The 25,900-nt window shown below is 39.6% G+C and overlaps 1 protein-coding gene across 5 annotated transcripts in view; it reads right to left on the bottom strand.

The window, feature by feature from the left end:
* Nucleotides 1-25,900, bottom strand: part of ARHGEF26 (Rho guanine nucleotide exchange factor 26) — a 121,728-nt gene that overhangs the window by 78,435 nt on the left and 17,393 nt on the right. For all 5 annotated transcript variants that reach the window (XM_081828123.1, XM_081828116.1, XM_081828141.1 and 2 more), the window contains 2 exons: nucleotides 15,508-15,564; nucleotides 12,108-12,268 (listed from right to left, as the gene is read on the bottom strand). In XM_081828123.1, coding sequence (XP_081684249.1) covers nucleotides 12,108-12,268; nucleotides 15,508-15,564 — 218 coding nt within the window. The remainder of the gene's footprint in view (nucleotides 1-12,107; nucleotides 12,269-15,507; nucleotides 15,565-25,900) is intronic.

Raw genomic sequence — 25,900 nt, 5'->3', positions numbered from 1 at the left:
AGAGAGAGAGAGAGAGAGGCAGAGGGAGAAGCAGGCTCCCAAGGAGCAGGGAGCCCGATGCGGGACTCGATCCCAGGATGCCGGGATCATGACCTGAGCCGAAGGCAGACGCTTAACCATCTGAGCCACCCAGGCGCCCTTCATCTTGAGTTTTATTTTCCATTTCTAATAATTTTTCACTACATGGTCTTTACAGAGCTAAGCCCCCATACTTCTCATATGCTACAGAGTCAGGCTAAATATAGGAAGCTGGTTCTGATCTAACTGTAGCAAATGTAGTGGGATTGGTAGGTACACTGACCCTTCTCAGGGAGCCTAAATTTAAACCCCAATGAGAGAAAATAGGGTGCAGAATAGTATATACTGTCAATATGCTACCTCTTAGGAAAAGAGGGACAGCAAGAAACCATTCATATTTGCCTATACTTGCATGAAGAAATGCTGGCAGGAGAAACAAGACATCTTTCACGGCAAAAGAGGGGGAGAGGTAACAGGACAGGGGATAGGAGGGTGTGGAGGGCATCTCAGTACATAAGTCTAAATCATTGACATTGCACTTTTAAGCCATGTACATATAGAACTTATTAAAAACACAATGAAATATCCTCTCCTGTAAAAAAATGAGTCAAGCAAGGGTCAGAAGTCTGGGTTCTAGACTTAGCTCTGATTCTTATCAGCTGTGAGGCCTGGGAAACTGTAAGTTACAGACTGGGATAGATGGCCTCTAAGCTCTCCCTCAATCCTCAAAGACCATGGAAATCGTTTATGAATCACAAAATAAAGTAAAAGTGTTGATCGAGCTCAGTGGTACCACAGCATTTACTATGAGACATAGATTAATCGCAAGTGGGGCTAGCTCTTAGTCAAGCTAATTATCTAACATGATTGGTAGGTTTTACAATTTCTATTTTCTATTTCAAATAAGTCATCCAGAAGTTTAAAAAACAAAACTGTAATCAGAATTAGAGAAATTTTAACAAAACTAAACATTATCTAAGAACATGATATAAAAAGAGTTTCTAGTAAAGCATAAATCAGATGAATTTTCCTTAAGCTAGATAAACTCACAGTATCCAAATCCCCCAGATTTATAAATCACTCAGAAGTAAGGAAATTGAAGAATTATGTATTCAAACTAGGAGCATATTTAGTATTTTGAACTGTGACAGATACAACCCAGGCTCTGTTTTTCTTTAAATAAAAATCTTCATACTGTAGTTAAATGATCAGTTTATAACATTACAGAAATGTTGGTTTACTAAGACCCATTCCATATATACCAGTTGCCCATTTAATGAAGTTACTTGCAAATACAAAATAATTAACAACATATAACTAGTATGGTATTTCTACATATAAAGACAAAATGGAATTATATGTGAATTAAAACATCTATTAAAGATTATTAATCTTATGAGATTAATCTAATAAGGGAACATGAGGAAGGAAGAGTAACTAAGGGTTAGAAAAGTCACTTCCCTGGTTCCTGGGCCATCCTGAGTCCTGCTTTGAGGGGTTCTCAGGTTTCTATTTCTCAAGTACCTGTTGCATGTGTGTTTACCGCATCAGATCACCAGGACAGGAACTGTGCCTATTCTATCCACTGTTACATTTCCAATGCCTAGCACAATGCCTGCTACATAGTAGGCGCTTTATAAATTATGCTGGGGGGGGAACCTCATCCTAAATACTTTTTTTTTTTTTAAAGATTTTTATTTATTTATTTGACAGCGAGAGAGGGAACACAAGCAAGGGGAGTGGGAGAGGGAGAAGCAGGCTTCCCGCGGAGCAGGGAGCCCGATGTGGGGCTCGATCCCAGGACCCTGGGATCATGATCTAAGCCGAAGGCAGACGCTCAACGACTGAGCCACCCAGGCGCCCCCATCCTAAATACTTTGATAGAATATTTTATTAAAGAGGAAGATATAATGCCTAAAAATCTCATATTCACAGAAATGAGTATTTCCCCAAGAAAATAAATTCCATAACTTATGGGGAACCATTCACTTAAAGTAGGAAAAAAAAACAGAGGTAGCCCTGGCTTATTTGAGGAGTACAGGAAGAAAAAAAAAAAAAACATACCTAGTGCTATTCTTCATTTAAGACTGGCTGTTTGACAAACTAAAAGAAAAGTAAATAGGTACTGGTGCATAATGGTGTGTGCAGTAAGCTATCATCCAATTAAAAAAATCATACTTGTACGTGCAAAGAACATTTCTGGAAGATACACAACAAACCCATTGGCAGAATTTGAATTTTTCACCATATATACATATTATTTTGGGTAGTCGTGGGTGGGACCTCTCACCCACTCTTTCTTGGATTATAACATCCTCCAAATGGATCCACATCTAGCCAGCCCTTCTCGAGGGCATACACAGCTCACAGGGAAAAAACAGTCATTTCAAATGGATCTAAGCAGTTCTAGACAAATTAAACTTTCACCTCATCACACTTTGCCTACAGTTGAATTCCAGGCTTGCTAAAAAGAAATACATCCACTAAGATAATCAAAATGTTATGCCACGTTTTCCTCAAATATGGTGTTCAACATTTTGCAGAGGAAAGGAAAGGCAGTTAGGCTTTGAGAGCCCTCTGCCCCATCTGTTTTTCATAGCTTGGATGTTGACTCTCAGAAAACCGTTTTCACACATTATCTTATTAGCAGGTTATTCACATCTTTACTTCTTCTAGCCAATCTTTCCCACATTAAAAAACAGAATACTGGCAATGTGTACAGCTACATTTTTTCATACCATCCCCAAAAGGCTTTTACCACATCCAGGCCCTAATGTAAGTCAGACTTCTGAGCCTAAGGGAATGTTTGCAAAGCCCACCCTCTTGAGACCAACTTTTCTGAATTCATACCATGAGGAAAATATACTGTCTAGAAAAAGCACTGTAGGAATAAGTAATTCTCCAAGTATGAGTTGGTGATAACAGACTCCCAAGCGGCCGAGGACCTCAGGGCCCCAGTTTTAGATTCCTTTGTTAGTCTGATAAACATGAGCTCCATGCTGATGGAAAACTCACTTAGCAGCTGACATGTGGAAGGATGAAGTGATCTGCCTACAGATGAGATTAGCATTCCTTGCTCCGGTCTCAGGAGAGAGAAGTGTGATCAATAAGAACTGGTCTTCAAAATTAGGTATCAGTTCATGCCAAGAAAGTCTGCAATAAAACAGACAAAGGCAAGCCAAAATTTCTCCAGTTTGAACATCTGAGCTTCCAAACATAGGGGTCTTCAAAGAGTCCAGAGGAATATGTTTTATTCAAAAACATGCAGGGGAAGAGTGTTTTGAGTTTAAATAATTATACTTCCTCAGTTGGAAAGGATACTTAATAAGCAAAAAAACAGAACCACTCCAGTGTATACCACTCAGAAATGTTAAAAAATTACATCCTGATCTCTGAATTTATTAATAAATTGGTTAACTGATATTCTGATATTCTAAATTAATCAAACTATATTCTGATAACAAAAATAGTTTTGTGTTAGTAAACTGGATATTGGCCAGGAAGACTGAAAAAAGAAAAATAAAGGGATGGGCAAGGGTCCAACTAAAGGCATTTTAATACAGTGATCCCCACGGATGGCACAAACAAACAAAGCAACCCAAACTCTTCACTGATATTTAATATGGTCTAAAACCTGCAAAACATGGGGCGCCTGGGTGGCTCAGTTGGTTAAGCAACTGCCTTCGGCTCAGGTCATGATCCTGGAGTCCCTGGATCGAGTCCCGCATCGGGCTCCCTGCTCAGCGGGGAGTCTGCTTCTCCCTCTGACCCTCCCCCCTCTCATGTACTCCCTCTCTCTCATTCTCTCTCTCTCAAATAAAAATAAATAAAATCTTTAAAAAAAAAAAAAAAACCTGCAAAACATGAATTTTCAAATGACCCTACCAGATGCTCCAAAAATTAGACATAAGGCCGCTAAATCTGTGATAGAGATTTTTAAAAAACAGTCCTCCTAAGGATCTTTCATTTACTATTACTTACTAAAGTCCTAGAGAATAATTTCATGGCTTAATCACTTCTGCTCTCTTTTCAATAGACTAGACCTCAAGTAAAATTTCAACTTATGAGAGTGGCTATCAAAGATGTCCTGGAAAACATCTTATTCTTAGCAGATTTTTCAGTGATATCTACGTACATACACAAATATATAGAGAAATATGTATAACTAAGTGCTGTTCATCAAATATACACAAGATGCAAGAGAATCAGAAGTAGGAGCTCCAAAACAGGACAACTCCAGCAGATAAACACAAACACTGCTACTGTGCCCTGTTCTGGTCGTTCGCATCACTCTTCTCTGCTAGAAAAGAAATTCCAATGAGCTCCCGATACAGAGACAGTTTTCTTGCTACAAAGGGACCTTTGTTTGAAACCCCCACAAGTGACGAGGTCAATCTTAGCCAATCTTGACATTTCCATGGAACCTTTCCACCAAATTTTTTTCTAAACTCAAATCATTTCCTGAAACCTTTTTGAAATCCAAAGAAAACACTGTATAGATAAAGTTATCAGTTAGGTCCTTTAACAAATGCCATTCATGATACACATTTTCCTCAAGATATTTTTCTATAGATATACTTGTAAAATCTAAAATCGCAAGGGTTGTATGATTTAATCCACATCCTTCAAAAAAACAGGCTAAGAGGATGGTAATAATATACTGAATTAATATTTAAAACAGTATTCACCTGTCTTCTTAGTATATAGAAAGCGATTTCAGATTTTTTAATAAAATCATATTTTCACAGCTTTTACACAAAGTTGACATTTTAAAAATTAAAATATTTTCCTGCAAGGTTGCTCAGTATTTATATTACCACCTAAGGGACAAAGAATTCTCTCATTTAAGTGTTAAGAAGGACTTGCAAACTCATTTTCTATGAAAGTCTACTTTGAAAACATTAGACTTTTCACAAAGCAGCAACTAATTTGAATTTATTTAGTTCTTTTCTTTAATCTCAATTTAGACAACACTTTCCAAACATGCATTTCATTTTCTTCCCCAAATCATTGCGAAAGTAGTTTAATGACATAAACAATTTGGATGTCTTTTTAATTTTATTGTATAGTTGCATGTTAGGGCTGCTGATAAGATATAAATTATAGGACACTTTCATAATCAATTAGCTTATACTGTCAACACTTCAACCATGGAGCCACATTCAGAGACTGTCTGTGGTAAAGATACTGGACAGCATCTTTACTGGAACGATGACCACAGGGAAATGACAAGATGATGTCTATGATGTGTCATGCACTGAGCAGTGTCAGAAAACGAGATGTTCTTTGTTTTTAAAGTCTCTGCATTCTAAAAGGTCAAAGACATTCAAATATTAGATAAGAGTCTAATCACGTTCTATGACTAGCTCCAAAGGTGATATACACCAAAAAGAGTAAATCCTAATTATTTTCCAGATAGGCAATCCCTAGCAGAGGCTAAACTGAAATTTAGTTCTTTAGGCTGAAACCTCAACTGCTCTTAAAGTATATGTGTAGTTTTGGAAAAGTGGTCCTGGGGAACGCATTCTGAAGAATCAAAAAAAAAAAAAAATCACTAGTTTCAATTCCACTTAAAAACGTGAATGACCTTAAACCAATTCACATAATTTGGGTCTCAATCTCCTTACCTGCCGCAGAGAAATGACAGTACTCCCCAGGACACTATAAAGGATTAAATCAGCTGAAATAAGAAAAGCCCTGGAAAAACATAAAATTGATGCCCAGGTGCTAATAATTAATATTGCATTTAGGAGAAACATCCCACAATAAATGAGCAATCAGCAAGCTTAAAGGAGCTTGCTTTTGAAATTTAATTCATCAACCATCTTCCTCATGCTTAAATCAAGTGCTAGATTTAACTTGGCTAGATCACAAAGTTTACATTAAAATCTTTTCCATCGGCCAGAAAAACTGTGTGGTCCTGCTTGTTTAACTCACAACTGGCAGAGTCAAAAATCCATGTAATGGTTCAAAATCTCCAGCTGTAAATGCAATGCAGATGAAATACTGCAACTAAACCCCAGCCATTGTTTCTTTTTCCAAAGTTCTACCCTCATTTAAGATTGATAACAGCTAATGACTAAGCTTGGTAACATTTTCATCTGTCCCAACCAGGAGCATTGTCCAAGCTTAAATCTCCATGTGACAACTCAGAATCCACAGACTCTTGGAGCTTGCAAAAGCAATGCAAGAAGGCAAAAAAGCATGTAGTAGCCCCAAACATCTGCAAAAACTAACTAGGAGAATGGCCTAATTGGCAGCTGGAGCATGTCAGGGCCTGTTTGGAAGTACTGGTCCAAGGAATCTACTGTTTGCCAGGCAAACACCAGGCTGAGAGGAAGCAAACAGCTCAGATTTTAGTCCTAACCTAAGTCAGGACTAACATGCTTTATGATTAGGAAAGAATCCGTTTATCTGGACTTCATTCAATGTCAAAATGAAGGTGATTGTTAGACTGTTGTAAGACATGCCACAACTACCTTTAAAAACAAACCCATGCAAAACACTGTGCTAGAGTCTATAAGACAAGACCTGTCCTTTAAACTCGTCCTAGAACAATGCCAGCAGAGACAAATATAGAGAGGACATCATTCAAAAGTCATTACAGGGCGCCTGGGTGGCTCAGTCAGTTAAGCGACTGCCTTCGGCTCAGGTCATGATCCTCGGGTCCTGGGATCGAGTCCCGCGTCGGGCTCCCCACTCTGCAGGGAGCCTGCTTCTCCCTCTCCCACTCCCCCTGCTTGTGTTCCCTCTCTCGCTGTGTCTCTCTGTCAAATAAATAATAAAAATAAAATCCTTAAAAAAAAAAAAAGTCATTACATAAAAAATCCAGACACATTTCAGAGTACCAGGCAGAGGTGATCAAAATCGCAGTAATATTATCAACAAAACCACTGCTGCTTGAAAGCTCACCTAGTGTAGTGCTAAGTATTATCTCCTTTAATTCTCATACCAACCCTATGAGGCTAGATAAGCTATGGTCCCTATTAGAGAGAGGGAGAACTAAGATTGAGAGATAGTATTTGCCTACCACGATGCTAAAACGATATATTTTTCAAAGTTTGAGGCTTTACGTATTTGTGCTGTCATCTTCAACTTGTTGCTTCCTACAACACTTAATAATGGTAATTATAGTAATAATGTATTTAAACACAAATATTGTTGATAAAAATTGTAAAACATTACTTAGCTCGAACTAACGCCAATTGCCATTTGACAAAAACAAAGTGAAGGGTACACATGCACCTGGTGACCAGTGTCCCAAAAGAAGAGTGGGGTTTCAAGGTATCAGCTGTCACCGTACCTGGTTTCCTGCACTACAGTGCCTCCCTTACTTGGGCCTGGCTCTCTCAGTCCAGAGTCCATCTATTTTGCCCTGCTGCTGGGTAAAGCAGGGTATCATCCAGCTGTGTAGAGCTGAAAGGGGTGTGGGAGGGAGGGTCTGGGCTCTACTTCTCAAACTGGCTTTCACAAAAATCCCGTTTTTAGTCACGCCTTTACTCCAACTTCATCAATTCCTGCACCTTCCAGAGGTTCTAGAGTTTAAAACTAGTTCTTTCTTGACTTTCCTCACTACCGGCTTAGAGTTAACCTTCCCAGATTGCCTGAAATAGTTACTAAGAGTCCATCTGTTTTCAGGTTCCAAAATATGGCAGCTCTTGTCTCTTTTCTTGTTGTTGTTGTTGTTATCGTTGTTGTTGTTGTTGTTGTTTAATCCTTGGTTTGTGCTTTGACTATCCTATCATTTTTCATGGGATTTCAGAAGGGAATGAACTGAAGGGCATGTGTCTCAGCAGTCATCTTTAAATGGGTAGCATCAGTTACAAAGACTTTTTATAACAACTTCAGACCCACTGCTTTTCCACAGTCTTACCTGAAAGGACTGGGACTGTTATTCAGACACCTGTAGTCTTTCTTCCCCTACTTGAAAGGATACATAAATAATAACTACTCATTTCTTTTACTATTACTTCAGACACCGATTATTGATAAAAGCTGAACAATGTAGACTAAAATATTCATGAATTTCAAATCAACTTCTTCACTTATTTATCTCAGGACAAAGAAAAAGCCAAAGCATGTCATAAAAAGTGGCTTCTGAGTGTCACTGACTTTCAACTATCAGCTGAAGAAGTTTGGTTTTTAAAAAGTTTTTCTGTTACATGAAGAGAAATTGGGCAGTGAGGAAAAGAATCTTCTGGGGGAACAAGTACTGGGTATTATTTTGCATGTTTATTATTTTTATAATTTACTCTTCCACACAAGGCAGAAACTGAAAAGTTTGGCATTAGCTGCTCATTATAGGTTGGGAATCAATTCAGTTCCTTAGGACACAAAACCACATTGATGGGTATTTTTATTTTACTCTGCAGAAACTGAAGCCAGCAGAGTTTTAGCTTTAAAATTACTTCCTAAAGAAATACCAATGTTTTACCTTTGCACTGGGAAAAAGAAAAGCAAGCATATTGCAAAGTTCTTTAGCACTGTCTACAGTCGACCAGGCAGACACCTGAGAGGCAAACAAAACTCTTTCTCACCAAGTCCTCAAGACTCCATGTTCCAAATGTCCCTCAAGTCCTTGCTCTTAGGCTCTCTCTCGGTTTCCCAATATGTGTGGCTATGTTACTGTCATGGCGTCAAATCTTTCACCACCTTCACCTCCTCTCTAATGCGAACAGCATGCTGTCGTGTCCCAAACCACCATGGCCATCGCTACTGGATTGCTCAAGGTTTCCACACAGCCTTCAGGAAACCGTGAAAACGCCTCAGCAGAGCACAGAAAGGCCAACGCCATCTGTTCTCACCCTCGCCTTCGATGATTCTCACCGGGCTCCAGTGCGACCCATATCTGTGCATTTCAGTGACCCATACCTGCTCTAGGATTCCTCCGAGCACACACTGTGGATGGTTCACCAGCCGCCACTGACCCCTGAAGACCAACAGCCACCAAATGCTCTAGAACCCAGGCATCTTGCAGAATAGGAGGCTCCACAAGTGTGGACTGAAGTGAGCAATTCTTTATAAAGAAAAGAACTTAGTAGGGACACACCACTGATAAGCACTCACACCCAGCATCAGAATGATCTCGTCCCTGCCTGCTTTCCTATAATGTCTTCTTAGTGTTATTCATCAGCCTGAGTCACTATAAAGGGGACCAGATGTTGCACTGTTCAATCCACAAAGCTGAATATTGAGCATGTTCTGACCTCACCTTACCCTAAATATCCCATCTACTCTGGCTACAGTTTTTCATTAGGGAAAAGTACAATGAAGGTAGTCTTCATTATGCCACACCGAACAATGTCATGCTTCGTCAGTAATCACTGAGTTAAACACCAGTCATTTGCTTTATTCAACATTTAGCATTTTCTTACAACTGGAAACTCTTTTTTGGGGCAGCACATTAAGTAGTTATCACTTTAGAGTCACTTGGAGACCAAATGCTAGAAGCTCAGCAAAGAGGCACTACATAATGAAATGAGCTCTGCAAATCTGAGCATTCTGAATTTTTATAAAACGCTATATCTAAAATGAGTGTTTCAAACTAAATTGAATAAACTTTTGTAATATGTTTCTATGATACAGACATTGAATTATCATGGAGAAGCTGAACATTCCTAGTTGAAATACATTATAACAGAGATCAAGTATCACATAGGTAGCTATCCAGATTACAACACTGCCTTTTAAGGCACCTGGGTGGCTCAGTCAGTCAAGCATCTGACTCTTGATTTCAGCTCAGGTCATGATCTCAGGATTGTGAGATTAAGCCCTGTGTTGGGCTCCCTTCCTCTCCCTCTGCTCCTCCAACCACCCGCTCTCTCTCTCTCTCTGAAATAAATAAATAACATTTTGAAAAAGAAAAAACACTGCCTTTTAAGTAAAAACAAAGTAAAAATATAAAAAATGTTTCTTTCTTTATCTTTTAATGGAGGTTAAGAATTTTGAGTTTTGTTTTAAAAATAAGAAATAAACAAAAATGTCCAGAATAGTGTCTTACTATAAGCCAGTATAGAAATGAAAACTTTTTAATAAAATCATAAAAGACTTAAATTTTGTAAAAGATCGAAATTAAAATCATAAAATTTTAATCTATAAATAAAATGAGTTATTCCAGGGTTAACGAGATACAGATTTTTTTCAATCCCCATTTAATAAATAAATAATTGAGGGGGTGAGTTTTAGCAACCTGCTCAAGGTTAACCAACTACCAAAAGGAGAATCAACTGTTCGAGCCCAGGCCCCTTGTGGACCACGTTGATACACAAGTCATGCTGTCAGGGCTCAAAGACCATAAGGACCCAAAGCACATGCTTTGTGCATAAAAACACGCCACTGTGGTTTTCAGAAAACATATCCTCATTAAAATCATGGCTTACATTTTATAGTTATCAAAACAGTAATAATTCTTGATAGCTGTGTATCTAATACAGAGCTTTGTTTTTGTAGATCAACCCAAGTACAAGTTAAAATGAAAGAGACTCATTCTGAAATCTGAATACCTTTCAAAGAGGGACCCATCATTGAAGGCTCTTGTTCTGAGCTCTTCACCGAAGGAGAAAAGAGGTTTTCATTTATCTTACCGAAACTGGCAAGACTGGTACCAAAAGGACCAGTAGGCTGAACACAAGCAACAACCCAGCTTCTAAACAAGGATTTCCGCGTGGTGGTGCATGCCACCACCCACACACCATGGGCCCAGCGTTCCCGAAGGCCCAGTGGGTCCTCTGAACATGTATTTTTAAGTATCCATTCCAGTCTCAAGATGGACAGGATCTCTTCCTGAGGCAGATTCTGGCTTCTGAAGTTGTGCCACTATCAAGGAAATTTGAAGATCTCATTGATCTGACCACAAACTCCAGCTCTCGGAAGTAGCCCCAACTCACACGCTAACCTGTTCAGCATGAATGTTCCATCTTGAGTTCAAAAGGAAGATCTACCTGCACACGGTGATGGAGCCAGCAGGCATGAACATGTTATCATTCCTGGCTGCCTGGCTCTGCCCTCATGTGACAAGTAAGCAAGGTCCAGATTTGCAAGATACATCCAGATACTCCCCCCTAGGACAGATCCAATTCTTGTGGGCCCTAGACCTTGTACAGTATGCAGGCCCACCAAGAAAGAAATTAGGCACAAAAGCAAACATTTAAGAGGTACCTTTGCAAGTGAGAAGCCTTGAAGCTCAGGCTTCACTAATTATACGGTAAAGCCACCTTTGACCCAACTGTATAAAATTGCCGAAATTCAACCATTTTGATCTAGCAAGACAGCAACTTAGGATGGCTCAATGTATCACACAGGGCTCCTGCACAGGCTCTGTAGCTGACTCAGAAGAATGTAACAGCTCACTACTGGTGTACGCTTATTAAAACTAATAAGGAAAATTCCCCTCTAATAGTGCTTATGAAACGTTAAGTAGGGAAAACCTAAGGAAACCATTATGGTCACTATGACTACATTTTCAAAATAATATTTACGTAGATGAACAAAAAATATGAAAATGTAAACAAAAATAATTTTTGTATTTGAATAGTTCCACCATGAGTTACTTTCCCTCACAACTAAAGGTTGTTCTATTAACCGTATAATTTTTTTTTTAAGATTTTATTTATTTGCGAGAGAGAGAATGAAAGACAGAGAGCATGAGAGGGAGGAGGGTCAGAGGGAGAAGCAGACTCCCTGCTGAGCAGGGAGCCCGATGTGGGACTCGATCCCGGGACTCCGGGATCATGACCTGAGCCAAAGGCAGTTGCTTAACCAACTGAGCCACCCGGGCGCCCCTAACCGTATAATTTAAAAGGAAGAAGAAGAGGACAAGCGTGAGGAGAGGAAGAGGCAGTGACACACAAAGGGAGTGACAGACCTCAGATGTGACTGTCTGTGGTGACAATTTATTACACACTTGCCATCCGTCTAATACATCAACAACCCGAAACGTATCTTAAAATTTATTTCAAGGGATCAAGATAAAAGCCAACTGAATCAATGAGAGACCTCATACTTCTAAAGGTCTTCCCTTTGAGATAACATAGATGTTTGTTAGTAAGGAAGGTCTTGGCATGACCAAAGGCCAACTAAGGTGAACTTACTTTTTGCTTGCCTCACAGACATCTGTAATGTTGGAGAAAAGATGGTGACTCTCTGTTTTGGTCATTGTATCACTCAGTTCTTTAGAATTTTTAAACATTCGTATCAAGATCTCCAAACTGAGCAAATAGGAATGTTCAGAGGATATGACTTCAAAGATAGCCTGGTATGAAGGAAAAAGAAATGTATTATTAATTATGGTAACTGAAGAACTAAATAAAGTTTTCATAATTCTCCTATAAAAACAACGTATCTTAAAAAGCACAGAAAGATAAGCATGAAGAAAAATGCATCACCAAACTACTGTCTTTTTTATATAAGGCACATACACCCAAACCTCAGGAAGTAGAGTCAGTCACTGCCCACAGTGTAAAAATGAAAAAGTGAAAGCATTTAGATGACTTGAGATTGCATCCTGAGGTCATGCTTTGTTAAGGGGTAGAATCTATGGAAGGAAAGCTTAGGGCATGTCATAAAGTCTCAGTGTGACATTAATTAACCTTTGGGGTCATCTCCTCCAGGCCTGTTTTCAAAGTCTGCTGCTCTGGGACACTAAGGATTTATAGACACCACTTGGGATTCCAAGAAAATTTCTTACAAATACATTTCTTTGCTCTCCTCTTACGCAGGCTCCTTCTCTCCCCATATTTTAATCCAACAAATTTGCAGTCAATTACAGCAAAGAGTCAGGGTATACTAGAAGACCATGACTGTATCTACCCTCAAAAGGTTCTCATCAGCCACAGGAATTCTTTTATATTAAACTCATACAACTGAAAGTAATTCTGTTCATTCAACAAGACACCCTTTCTGCTCCCATCAGTTTCTCAAGAAGGAGTGAATCAGGACCCTCTGCAGAAATGCTTGGTGTCAAGGCACACAGCCGTTGACCTGATAAGTGTTCATTAATGATAAAAAGCCAACCCACATATGTGGGTAGGCACCATCGCCCTGTGTAAAGAATTCATCTAGCTCCTTAATAAAATCACCTTCAGATCCTCCAAGAATGGCAACACAGGGATTCCTCCTCAGGTCGGGGTGGTAAATATCCTCACAGGCCTGAAATTCAGATCTTTCCTAGGGATCTCCCTGGTAACACTGCCATCATCACCTTGGCCCCCAGGCACGTCTCCTCAAGCCCTTGGCCCAAAAGGCCCAGAAGATTCTTGCTGTAAGTCCCTGTGCTATGGCTGAAGCTGGTGAGAGCAGGCAGACACAGGCAAGTGGACGCCCAGCTGCTGGTAAGTGGACCATATTTTGTAGGTCAGGTTAATGGGGCTGGTCTCAATGTTCATCTCCCTTTTCAGCATCTATAAGCTTTAAAGGAAGTCTTACTTAAAGGTGCTGGTCTAGCCTCAGTTGTGTTCCAGGGACTTAAGTGATATAACCATCTAATGAGTATGCAGTAAGAACATGAAGAGTCTCACTTGACCTGTATCTTGTATAATTCTATTCAATCGATACAATTATCCCTGGGAAATGTAGTGTAAACTGAAGAAAACTGTCGCTTCCTGACCAAAAATAGTGGATGTCATGTTGTTAATAGATATGGTACCCTGAATGACAAAATATTTTCAAAAGCAAAGGCTTTTGTAATCACATGCAAAATACTAAGATTTAAACAAAAAGACCACATGAACTATACAGAATAGATCACAGGAAAAGATGATTAAGTGGTAGTTTAATATAATAGGTTTAATGTAATAACTGTTAAAACATCCTACAATAGAGCCATCAACTACTTAAAAGCAAATTGGGTTAAACTTTCTAAAAATAGCTATATAGGAATCGAAAGGAACCATAAAGTTAGATTTGCTGCTGTCATTAGTTTTTTTAATATCACAAATCTGAATATTTTCAAAATATAAAGGAAATAAATAGGTTCAAATAGAAAAGGTTTAAAAGAACACATATGTTCAAATGGGGTTAGGACCCTGGAGTAGCTCTTGAATTTGTCCACAAACATTATTTATGCTGCAATGTTAATAATAAAGAAAAAAAACATATCACTTACTGTCCAAAATTTGGACAACAGATTTTTTTAAGGTGGTATTTATACAGTGGAATACTATATAGTGGTTTGAATGAATGATCTAGATTAATATACATTAACATGGATAAATCCCAAAAATAGTGCTGAATATCAAAAGTAAACAAAAAATATGTTCAGAATCATCACACTCACATATGCACACAAATATATGTACATAAATATATGTAATACATGATTTAAAAACACAGATTGAGGGGCGCCTGGGTGGCTCAGTCAGTTAAGTGTCTGCCTTCGGCTCAGGTCATGATCCCAGGGTCCCGGGATCAAGTCCCGCATCGGGGTCCCTGCTTAGCAGAGAGTCTGCTTCTCCCTCTGCTCCCCTCCCACCACTTGTGCATTCTTTCTCTCTCTGCGCACTATCTCTCTCTCTCTCGCTCTCAAATAAACAAATAAATAAATAAAATCTTAAGAAAAAAAACACAGATTGGATAGGTACACATCAATTCATAATTATAGCTGACTCTGGGGAGGAGAGGAAGGAAATGGCACCACGGAGAGTGTAGGGATTCTACTTTATTGGAAGTCTTGTTTTCTTTAAAAAATATAAGGAAAAAATTATAAATGTAATACATTTGTTAATTCTCAGTGATGGGTACACCAATGTTATATACTATTCTGGTTTTTTTAAACTTAAAAAAAATGACACTATAATGTCCCCTTGTATTTTTGTGTTAGTTCATGCCAATAAGATAAAAATACAGTGCATATCCTTTGTGCAGTTTATATGCATGTATATACATAAACATAGTAATATGCATATAACAGGAGAAAAGTGTTGAGAACTTCACTATATTATTACAATGAGTAATTTCCTTAAACTGCATTTATTTAAATTTCAAGTTGTAAAATCCTATTACTATCTGTTTTATTTTTTATTAAGTAAACCTTTATTTTGGTATAATTTTAGATTTATAGGAATCTTGCAAAGAGGGTTTGGAGCTCCTGTGTTTCCTTCATCCAGCTTCCCCTAACCAGAGCACACGACATAACCACGGTCCATTACATTTTATCTGCAGACACATGCACGTACTTTACTCAGATTACACCAGTTTTCCCACTAATATCCTGTTTCAATCCAGGATCTAATATCTCTTTCATTTTTCAACATATTTCTTCCAGTTTAAATACCTCAACTAGGTGTTGTTTAAGCTAAAATGACATTAAGGTATTTTAAGTTTTCTTTCCTGGGTTCTTATGTGTAGTTTTATTTGACAATGAACACATACCTCTTACGCAAAAAGAACAAAATGAATACGTTTTCAAAGGAAAACACTGAACCAGTGCACACAGTAGGTGAAAGCACACACTCTCTTCAGAGCTCTAAAGTATCTGCTCAGTAGAAAACATACCTCCTGTCTCTTTCTTTCCTCCTGGCTAACTGTCTGTGATAATCCATTTCTTTTCACCTAGAGGAAAAAGCAAAATAAAATTGAGCTCATTTACTTCAACAATTTATTATGTAAGGCATAACTCCATGCTCTTTGAGAAATGAATTTTAGGAAATTATGCAAAATGTGTGAATTCAGCACATATTAATTTTTGGGTCCCTCATAGAATATTTACTCACATTAATAAATTAGCATCAACACAAAAGAACTGCAAAGTGTGTGAATTCAGCACATATTAATTTTTGGGTCCCTCACAGAATATTTAATCACATTAATAAATTAGCATCCACACAAAAGAACTGCAAAGTGTCTAGAACACTATCCCATCAGGTTGTGCTAATCTATTCTAGTCTTAGGTCTAGATATTCCTAAAATGCTTATCAAATTAATTTCCCAAATCATAAGTGAAGAAATCTAACAATAAAGAAAGTGAAGCCACCCATCTGAGAGTTTACTGCCCAGGATCCCACACTGAAAAAATAACTTTAATACTATTTTTCACCAACACTCCATGGAATACCCATGCTCTTCATAGAAACCCAATCAAGAAACAAAGAAAACAAAGTCTCCCCTGCCCCAATTTCAGCATTATTTTCAGCACATTGAAATTTGACAAAGAAGGGAATGCCTGGGTGGCTCAGTCCATTGAGCACTGGAAGGACCCTTGATTTCTGCTCAGGTCATGATCTCAGGGTCCTGAGATAGAGCCCTGCACCAGACTCTGTGCTCAGCCAGGAGTCTACTTGAGATTCTCCCTCTCCCTTTCCCTCTGCTTCCCACCCTGGCTCACATGCTCTCTCTCGCTCTCTAAAAATTAATTAATTAATTAATTAATTAATCAATTAATTAATTAGACAAAGAAGGATATTAACCTGATATTCTTTGGAGAAGCAACAGTACCCACAAGGACCAAAGCACCAGTACTGTACTTGGAGTAATGCAGTTGCATTGTTAGCTAAATCACTGCGATCTCTACCTAAATTACCATGCACTTTTTATTTGATTACTGCAGTTTCTACCATGATTCAGCTTCTTTTTTTTTCTTAAGATTTTATTTATTTATTTGACAGAGAGAGAGAGACAGCGAGAGGGGACACAAGCAGGGGGAGTGGGAGAGGGAGAAGCAGGCTCCCCGCTGAGCAGGGAGCCCGATGCGGGGCTCGATCCCAGGACCCTGGGATGAGGACCTGAGCCAAGGCAGACGTCCAATCAACTGAGCCACCCAGGCATCCCACAGGATTCAGCTTCTAACCCAGCTGAACCATGAACTCCGTGAACTCAGGGTCCTGTGGTGGCTTCTGGTATACCTGGCACTGAGTCTGGCACGTGAAAGATACTCATGTTTTTCAACTAAAGATTAAATTAGCAAAAGGTAAGGCATACATAAAATATTGACCAATTAAATTCTGTGCTTAACAGAAAGAACAGCAAGAAAGGAGAGTGTCCTCCATTTTTGTGAGAAACTAATAGCAATAAAATATAACACAGGTCTTCAAACATTTATAAAAAGCACAACGATTTGATATCCACCATCCTCCATTTAAAAATAAATATGCTTCCCATAACAGCTGGAGATTATTCTTCTTTATCCTTAAAAATCACATTTCTATGTCAATTTTCCCCCAAAATTTCCTAACGTAATTCTGTGTGGTAGGGTATCTTATTAATCACCCTAGCATACTTTGATGCAAAAATACATTTTTCAATTTAATTTTCTAAAATTTCCTGTGACCATTGAGCTTTAAGTATAAAAGAGACTCTTCTGGATTATATAATCACCACAAATATCATTAATAACCTACGATCAAAATAACACAGGGGCGCCTGGGTGGCTCAGTCGTTAAGCATCTGCCTTCGGCTCAGGTCATGATCCCACGGTCCTGGGATCGAGCCCCGCATCGGGCTCCCTGCTCCGCGGGAAGCCTGCTTCTCCCTCTCCCATTCCCCCTGCTTGTGTTCCCTTTCTGTGTCTCTCTCTCTGTCAAATAAAGAAATAAAATCTTAAAAAAAAAAAAATAAATAAATAATACAATAACTGCCAATTTTAATGCATTAGGCCCTAAAAGTAAATTTTACTGAGAATGCAATTCTTAGTAAGGTGGGGGGGTGGGGGGGGTTATAGTGGCTTCATTAAAAGAGGCTTCACTGAAACCAATATTTTAAATTGACCCTCCGTATCTTGTACCCCAGTGGAATGACACCTTGGAACAAGGCACCACACTAAGATTTGAGATGGGTAAGGGGAACACCTTTCTTTAGTAAAATTGCAAAAAGGGCAACTGTGAGAGAGAAGATTGGAAAAAACCCTGGGGTAACACTTAGCACACGTAGTCTCAATTTTAGAAAGGGGAGGATACCTGGAACATAAAGATCTAAAAAAAATGGATCCTTAAAAGATCTAAAAAAATGGATCCCTGTCCACTTTGCATGGTCTTCATGAATCCCCGGTGGTGTAAACCTTAGTGTGAAAACTGTGGGTGCATAGTGCCCTACATTGTGCTGTCACGGAAATGAAGACACATGTTATGGTCTCTAACCTGACTTTTGGAAAAGGATAGAAAGCAGTAGAGTAGTGTAGAAAGAGTCCTTAAATCAGTGGTAAAATCAGCGATCACTTACGGAACATTCACTGTGTGCCTGGATGTGTCATAAGCATTTTATACCCCCTTTCCCACTGAATCCTCCTAAAAACTCAAGAAAGTCAATAATACTATCCTTATCTCCAATTCAGGTGGGGATAACAAGTGAGGCTTAACATCTAAGAGCACACAGCTAACAGGTAGCGAGGGCATAATCTGTATCCATGCCTGTCTAACTCCAGAGCTCATACTCTCTCTCTTTTTTTAAAGATTTATTTATTTATTTTAGAGAGAGAGAGCGGAGGCAGGGACAGAGGGAGAGTGAGAGAGAGTCCTAAGCAGACTCCACACTGAGCGCAGAACCCCATGCAGGGCCCAATCCCATGACCCCGAGACTATGACCTGAGCTGAAACCAGGAGTCGGACCCCCAACCAGCTGCACCACTCAGGTGCCCCAGGTGACTGAGGGACCCCTGCTTTCTGTGAGAGGCAGCCCATTTCTAGGGTTGGGCAATCATCACTAAACTCCTTCTAATGCCAGGCCCGTATCAAGTCTCCATATGTTCTTTTTCATCCACCCATATTGTGGAATGTTCTTAGCCTTACCCACCATCCTGACCCGGGGTCATCCTGTCAGCAAGAATTCATGGCTAAAAAGGCTTCTTCATCCATTTTAATAAGGGGGGAAACCGGCCAGAAGAATGAAACTGTTCAGCACTACTCCCGTATGGTTAACCCTGAGCAGGAATTTCACAGGATTTCCTTCCTGACACATAGTCCTGGCAGATCGATATCCAGGCGCCATGCCCACAATCTCCACAGGTGAGATCACCAGCAAGAATTTCCACGCACTGGCCTTGTCATCCAGAATTACTAGTAAGTTCAGACCCAGAAATCTTCAGGGAAAGAGAATAAACCATTTGGACTTAGAGACCTACACATGTGACAGCTAGTTTACTGAGGGATTAAGAGTACTTTATCCCATTAAGAAGGAAAAAAAAAAAATCCCCAGACAAAACAGTTTCTCTTTTGAGGGGGGAAAAAAATGTAGTTTTGAAAAAGGCAAAGTGCTAGCTCCCAGAATTATCATATTTCATTAATACTAGTACAAACAATGATAAAATACTCCTTTAACCAAAAAGTCATCAGTAAGAAACCAGCAACCCATACAAAACTACTGAGACAGAAAAGAAAAAGATTCCAGGGAACATTCTTGGATCATAACTAAGAAACCTGAAGTGCAGCACACTGGAGGAGGCTGCAAGTTTGCTGCAGAGAGTTATGACAGATCAGCCCCTCCTGGCTGACTGCCAGGCCACGGCTCCAGGGCCTGTCCTTCTCTCTTGGCCCTTCTGTCCCCTGTACAGGGCAGGCTGGACAGCTTCTCCCTCCTGAGTCAAGAGGAATCATTATGTCCCCCTGAGACTTCTTTCCACATTCAACTCGAAATTAAGTAGTACCTGAGAGCAGGTGCCTGGATGGAGAAGGTCATGAACAGACCAGATGCTTTCAGAGACTGAGCAGTTTGGAGGAATGAAACCAGAGAAAGAGAGGGCGAGAAGGATATCAAAGGAGGCCCCCATGGAGACTGGTGACAAGGCAGAGAACAGACTATTAGGGTAGAATGAACACACTGGAGCAAAATATCAAGCAGAAAGAAACGAGGAAGGAAAGGAGGGATGGATGATGGGAAAGGAAGGAAAAAAGGAGAATGTGCGCCAAGTTTTAAATAGCAAATACCTCTAAGGGCACCTGGGTGACTTAGTTGGTTAAGCATCCGGCTCTTGATTTCGGCTCAGGTTGTGATCTCAGGGTCGTGAGATCCAGCTCCATGTTGGGCTACATGCTGAACTTGAAGCCTGCTTAAGATTCTCTCTCTGCCCCTCCTTCTCTCCCCCCGCCCACCTTCATCCCTGCTTGCAGGCTCACTCTCTCTCTCTCTCTCTCTCTCAAAAAATAAATAAATAAATAAAGTAAATACCTCTAGAAATTTTCTAATTCAAAAACAGCAAACCTTATCAGTAAACTTAACTCATTGGAAGAATCAGGCTTCCCCCCCTGCCAAGAAAAAAAATGTGTGAAAAGCATATGTTTACACCTACAGTTTTAAAATTGACCTGCTTTTTGCAGTTTGCACATTTTTGCTAAGAGAATCTGAAAGATTATCAAGTTTATCATGCTTCTTCAAGTGTTCCTCTTGTTTCTATGTGTGAAAAAGAAAAAAAAATAGTACAGCAGCTTCTAACACCTGATTCCTATTGCTACCCTAAATGAAAAAAATTAAAATTGTGTAGGCTCCTTCTGTATTTTGATAGCCTCTATTTCATATTGGAAGTTCTGGCTGAGTACAACTGGGAACAGACAGCCAAAGCAGCATGCCTCTAACGTTCTCTTCTGACTTCACTTGAGCTTTCTTATTCCTCACTGATTTAAATTTTTTATTTAACTATGTCATCAGTAAATAGAACTGCAAAAGAAGTTTAATGAAACACTAAGAGCTGGATTATATTTGGGGTTCTTGATTTTGTATAATCTAACCAGTTCACAAAAGTGTTCAAATCCTACCATGGCAGATTCTAGCCTCTAAGGAGAAAGTACGATGCATGTCGTTATCTTCAACATTTTAAGTGGATAAAAATTAATTCAAATAAAACAACAAAACTGAGCCCATATCTATAGTTTTAACATAAGTTAAAAATATAAACATATGTGGCTTATCAAGACAGTGAATGCAGAGAACTCGCTAATGTTACAATAGTTTTACACTCATCATTATAGATTATGTGTGTGTGTATATATATATATATATATATATATATATATATATATATACTGCTGTAATCAGTATTGAAACTCTTCACTCACGATCTTTGTAATGGATATATTTTGCATATTCAAATAGGATGGAAATTGACAACTGGCTAAAACTAATAAAGAACAGTACAAGATACTTCATCTATGGGTGTGATATTGTCTAGTTAGACCTAAAATTTTTTAAATTGCTAAAAGGGTAAACTCCCTAAAACATAAAGCCAAAAGTTAATTATTAGCTACTCCATCTACAATTCATGAGTGGCTCCTCCCTGATACCTTGCAAGGCTGAGCTTCTTAGATGACTACCCTATGAGGGAACAAGCAGGCTTTTGGCACTGAATTCCATTCCTGCATTCAGCGCAGTTACAGGATTTTTCACCTTGCAGAGAATTGTGTCAGGAGATCCATAAACTTTGCACAGTTATTCCTTGGCCTTTGACTTCACTGACTGGAATAGGTTATGAGCCAGTCGGATTCCCTAGGCCCAAACAGAGCCCCAGTACTGACATTTATTTCTACAGAACCTATCTACAGAATAAAGCCAGTCCTATATCTGTGAAGGGAGCTGACATTAATAACACCGTCTCTTGGCCGACCAGATGATCATTTTCCATGGGATATATTCTCAGGCCCTCTGTGAGTTGATACTGTTTCTAGATCAGATGGGTGACACATTCCTTCCATGTTTCTGAACCACCAGCCAGGGAAACCAAAAAGGGAGGGCCCCGAAAGACTGACCGTCCGAAAAGGCTCAGAAATATAGCTAGTTAAAAATTAGATCAGATATTTGTAACCCAAGATCACTCTGGCTCCATAAAGCACTAATGTACATGGAATACTCAATTTGAGCTAAGACCTTTAAACTTGCTGGAGTTTACCCACTTGCTGAAAATCAGCTGGTTATTCATGCTTGTTGGTGATTCCCTATTCACAGGCTTTTGTTCTCAAGAGTTCAAAAGTGGTAAAGGAATGAATTGCCAAGTAAAATTATACCATGGGACACAATCACTCCCAGGTCCTTTCTATAGACTTAACACAACTCACATAGCCCCTGAATTACAAATAAGCTAGAGTTCTTTCACTGTAAATAACATGGGAACAGCTGCTCTCCAAGAGTATGTTTGAAGTCCCTAAAATGAAAAATCTGCCAGGATCCAGAAACACTGTCCTTGTAACCAGGCCTGTAGGCTCTCTCCGGGCCCACTCATCCACGGCGAAAGATCCTGAGAGATCACTCCATCTAAGCTATGAGCTGCCATAGGACAAGACTCTAAAGGATCAGAGATTTGTGTAACCAATGATCAGATAAATGAGATCAAGAGGACAGTGTCACACTTTCAGGAAGGGGTGGGTAAATAGATAAAATACTGTTAAAAAAATGGGAGAGGTAGAACACAATGGCCCCTTTAATAAAATCATTTTAAAAATATGTCAACTAACGTGCCAGGGACCTCCTAATTTGTTCAAAAAACTGATCTCCTCGGGGCACCTGGGTGGCTCAACTGGTTAAGCGACTGCCTTCAGCTCAGGTCGTGATCCTGGAGTCCCAGGATCGAGTCCCGCATCGGGCTCCCTGCTCAGCGGGGAGTCTGCTTCTCCCTCTGGTCCTCCTCCCTCTCATGTTCTCTGTCTCTCATTCTTTCTCTCTCAAATAAATAAATAAAATCTTTAAAAAAAAAAAAAAAAAACTGATCTCCTCTTTGATCTACAGTAATAATAATTCTGCAATCCTCGCCAAAGTTCTTGGATCTTAAGAAGCAGCCAGCCCTCTTGGCCTCCTGGAGGTAACCTCAGGTCTGCAAAATCAATGGCAAACTCAGATAAGGCAGGCAGGGGCTTGAGGTTTTTGCTCCTCACTGCCCTGCCATCACCTTCTACAGACAGAGCCAGGATTCCTGAATGAACCCAAATTATTTCAATACAGATATGAGGCTGAAAGTACAAACCACAAGCAGATAGGTAATTAAAAGTACAAGAATAAACTGTTGTCCTTTGTACAATTTAGGAGATAAGCATGCATTACTTCATCGCAACCAGCTCTCACTAGCTAGCTATTCATATTACTAGCCAATTCCTGATTCAAAGTTCTTGTCGGTTCTTTAATTATTTCTCAAACTACCGCTGCATCAAATGCTTACCATGCAGCAGAACCTTTTAACAACCCCACAAGGAAGCTGGCACTATCCCTGTTTTACAAATAAAACACAGAACCACAGAAAAGTTAAATCACATTAGCCCTACTAAGTGGTAAAACTGGGATTCATACCCAGGCCTGCCTTCTCACCCGCACCCCCCCCCCCCTCCAGGCCAGAGGCTGTGAGCTCTTAACCATCCCAGCAGGACTGCCTTCTAACACTTGTGAATCCCTGGGAGTTGTGATCTGTAGCTATTCCCCCCCTAAACTGCAGTCCTCCTCCTGAATGCCCCAAACACTTCTCCCACTGGGTTCCCAGCTTCTGAGGGAGTGAAAGCTAAGCTATCAGCAGGGTGCCCTTGCAATTTAACCCGTTTATTAGCCCTGACATTACTCCTGCTAAACACATTCCTCCCTTTCACTTCTGGCTATTACGGGCCTCGTTCCCCTGTAGGGCTACTGAGCCCAGACTCCAATGTACTCATCCTCTTGCTCCCAGATAAGCAAGAAAAACAGCTCTCTTTTATCTATCAACAATTAAGAGAAGAAAATGAAGTTAGCAAAGGCATGAAAAGCTAATGACACAGAGTAGAAAGGATGAAAAGGATGAAAAGGAAACTGGTTTTAGAAGAGACGGACAATCTCTACAAGTATTTAATAAAAGATGAGAAGTTTTAAAAAGTGAACACTTAATAAAATACTGAGGAGCAGTGGTTAATAGTGGTTAATAGGGGAAGGGATTGAGAATGGTGGTAAAATCAAAGCAAATTTCAGTCTTAACTGGTGTGTTTAGTGTTATAATAAGGAGAACCTATCTGTAATTCAAAAATATTGTTTTAAAGAACTTAATCACCTTTAAATTTTGAATTTTAAATTGGAAACTGAAGAACACACTAATGACTAACAATAGGGAGTTGGGTAAAAGAACCAAACATCCACTTATTTGATGAAATACAATTTGGGCTTTAGAAAGATTCTTATGGAAGAAAGTTTAATGACATGAAAAGTCATTTCACAACATGGTAAGAGAAAAAAAAATGTACCACAAAACAGCAGGTTTAATGACATGAAAAGATATTTACAACATTGTTAAGAGGAAAATATGGATAACAAGATAATATTATTGAATTTTTGCTTAAAAAAAAACTCCATATGTACACACACTTGGAGAAAATGTCTGAAAAGTTCTACACCAAAATGTCAACAGTGATGGGGAGAGGGAGAGATTTCAACTTTTATTGTTTAAGGATGCCAGTAATACCAGCATTTCAAGGAAAGCTAGAGACATGGCAGGTGATCACCAGCAGCAGATAAAAGAAGTAAAGTAGCTAAGGAAAGGGAGGCAAGCAGAAAGCAAGATTTCAGTCAAGCCCAAACCACACAGTGGCTTCTGAGGCAGTGAGGAAAATGAGTGTGAGCCGGACAGGTGTGCAGATGTGACAGCGATGAGGACTGGGCTAGAGTTGGGGTAACTGAGCATGGCACCCCTGACTCATACTGAAGGCCTGAGTCCACAAGGGCTGACGAGGGCAGAACAGGGCTGAGGTGCCCCTCTTGCAGGAGAGGAGAACTCTTGTTTGTGAAGCTGGTGCCAACACCTCAGTAGCTATTTTCATTTGTTGTTTTTGTCAAGTGGCAGATGGAAAGGAACGATCAACTCCAAACCAGTCAGTTACTTAAAACAACACTGACAATAAAGTTAATTTCCTAGATTTGCAATAAAGATCTAACCTGAGCAAGACCTATTCTGGAAAATTGGGTAAGAAAGCGAACTGATGTTTTCCACTAGATGTACAAAGCATGCAATGGTTTCATCGGACAGGGATTATCTTATCGTATGGAGGAGATCCGAGACACTGGCAAGACCTACCACTGTTGTTCTTCCATTGACCTATACATCAAACTTCACTCAAGCCATATTTCATACTTCCCCTGCTTTTATCTCCTACTCTTCTGCCCACCTAGTTTTAGTCATCCTCTCTAGAGAAAGCTTCCCTGACTTCACAGCTCTCTGTGATTTCTGTCTATGTCATTCATTTTGGCACCGTGCCCTACATTCTTGGAGAAACACCATTTAGCTGTTTCATTTCTATTGTCTTCTGAACCAGCTTCTAAGTTCCTGCAGTGCAGGTACTGGGATTTAGACTTGCTTTGTTTGCCACACCCACTACGATGCATGTAATACCAATGAAGTTTCAAATCAGACACCAGCATTTTCCAAACTACAAGTGAATGACACAAAAAAGTCCATGGATTTCTGGCCAACACCTATTTAAATGTAACAAAACAGAAAAGACAGAAATACCACCGTGTAATGCAAGTATTAAGGGTAACTTCTAACTTTTGTTTGAGATACACACACACACACACACACACACAGATTACAAGGTAAAATGTATTTTTCATTGCTAAGCTTCTGATCTACACCGTGTTTGCAACATTGACTCCACCATGTGTAATTTTTTTTTTATTTTTTAAAGATTTTATTTATTTATTTATTTGAGAGAGAGAGAGAGAGAGCATGAGTTCGGAGAACAGCAGAGGGAGAGGGAGAAGTAGGCTCCCCGCTGAGCAGGGAGCCCGATGCAGGGCTCAATCCCAGGACCCTGGGATCATGACCTGAGCTGAAGGCAGACGCTTAACCCACTGAGCCACACAGGTGCTCCAACCATCATGTGTAAATTTACACTAGATATGTCAGTCATGTTGCTAAACAGTCTCACAGACCCCTACAAGGAAAGTTGTTCTGCTCAGGCCTCCACATAATAAACAACCCAAGGTGGCCACATTTCGCACCATAATGCATCACGGAGGCCAAAACCGATTG

Source organism: Leptonychotes weddellii, chromosome 1, assembly GCF_054177405.1.
Source record: "Leptonychotes weddellii isolate Sample4059 chromosome 1, ASM5417740v2, whole genome shotgun sequence".
Taxonomy (NCBI): Eukaryota; Metazoa; Chordata; class Mammalia; order Carnivora; family Phocidae; genus Leptonychotes; species Leptonychotes weddellii.
Note: the sequence above shows the minus strand (reverse complement) of the source record. Positions and strands in the feature narration are given on the sequence as shown.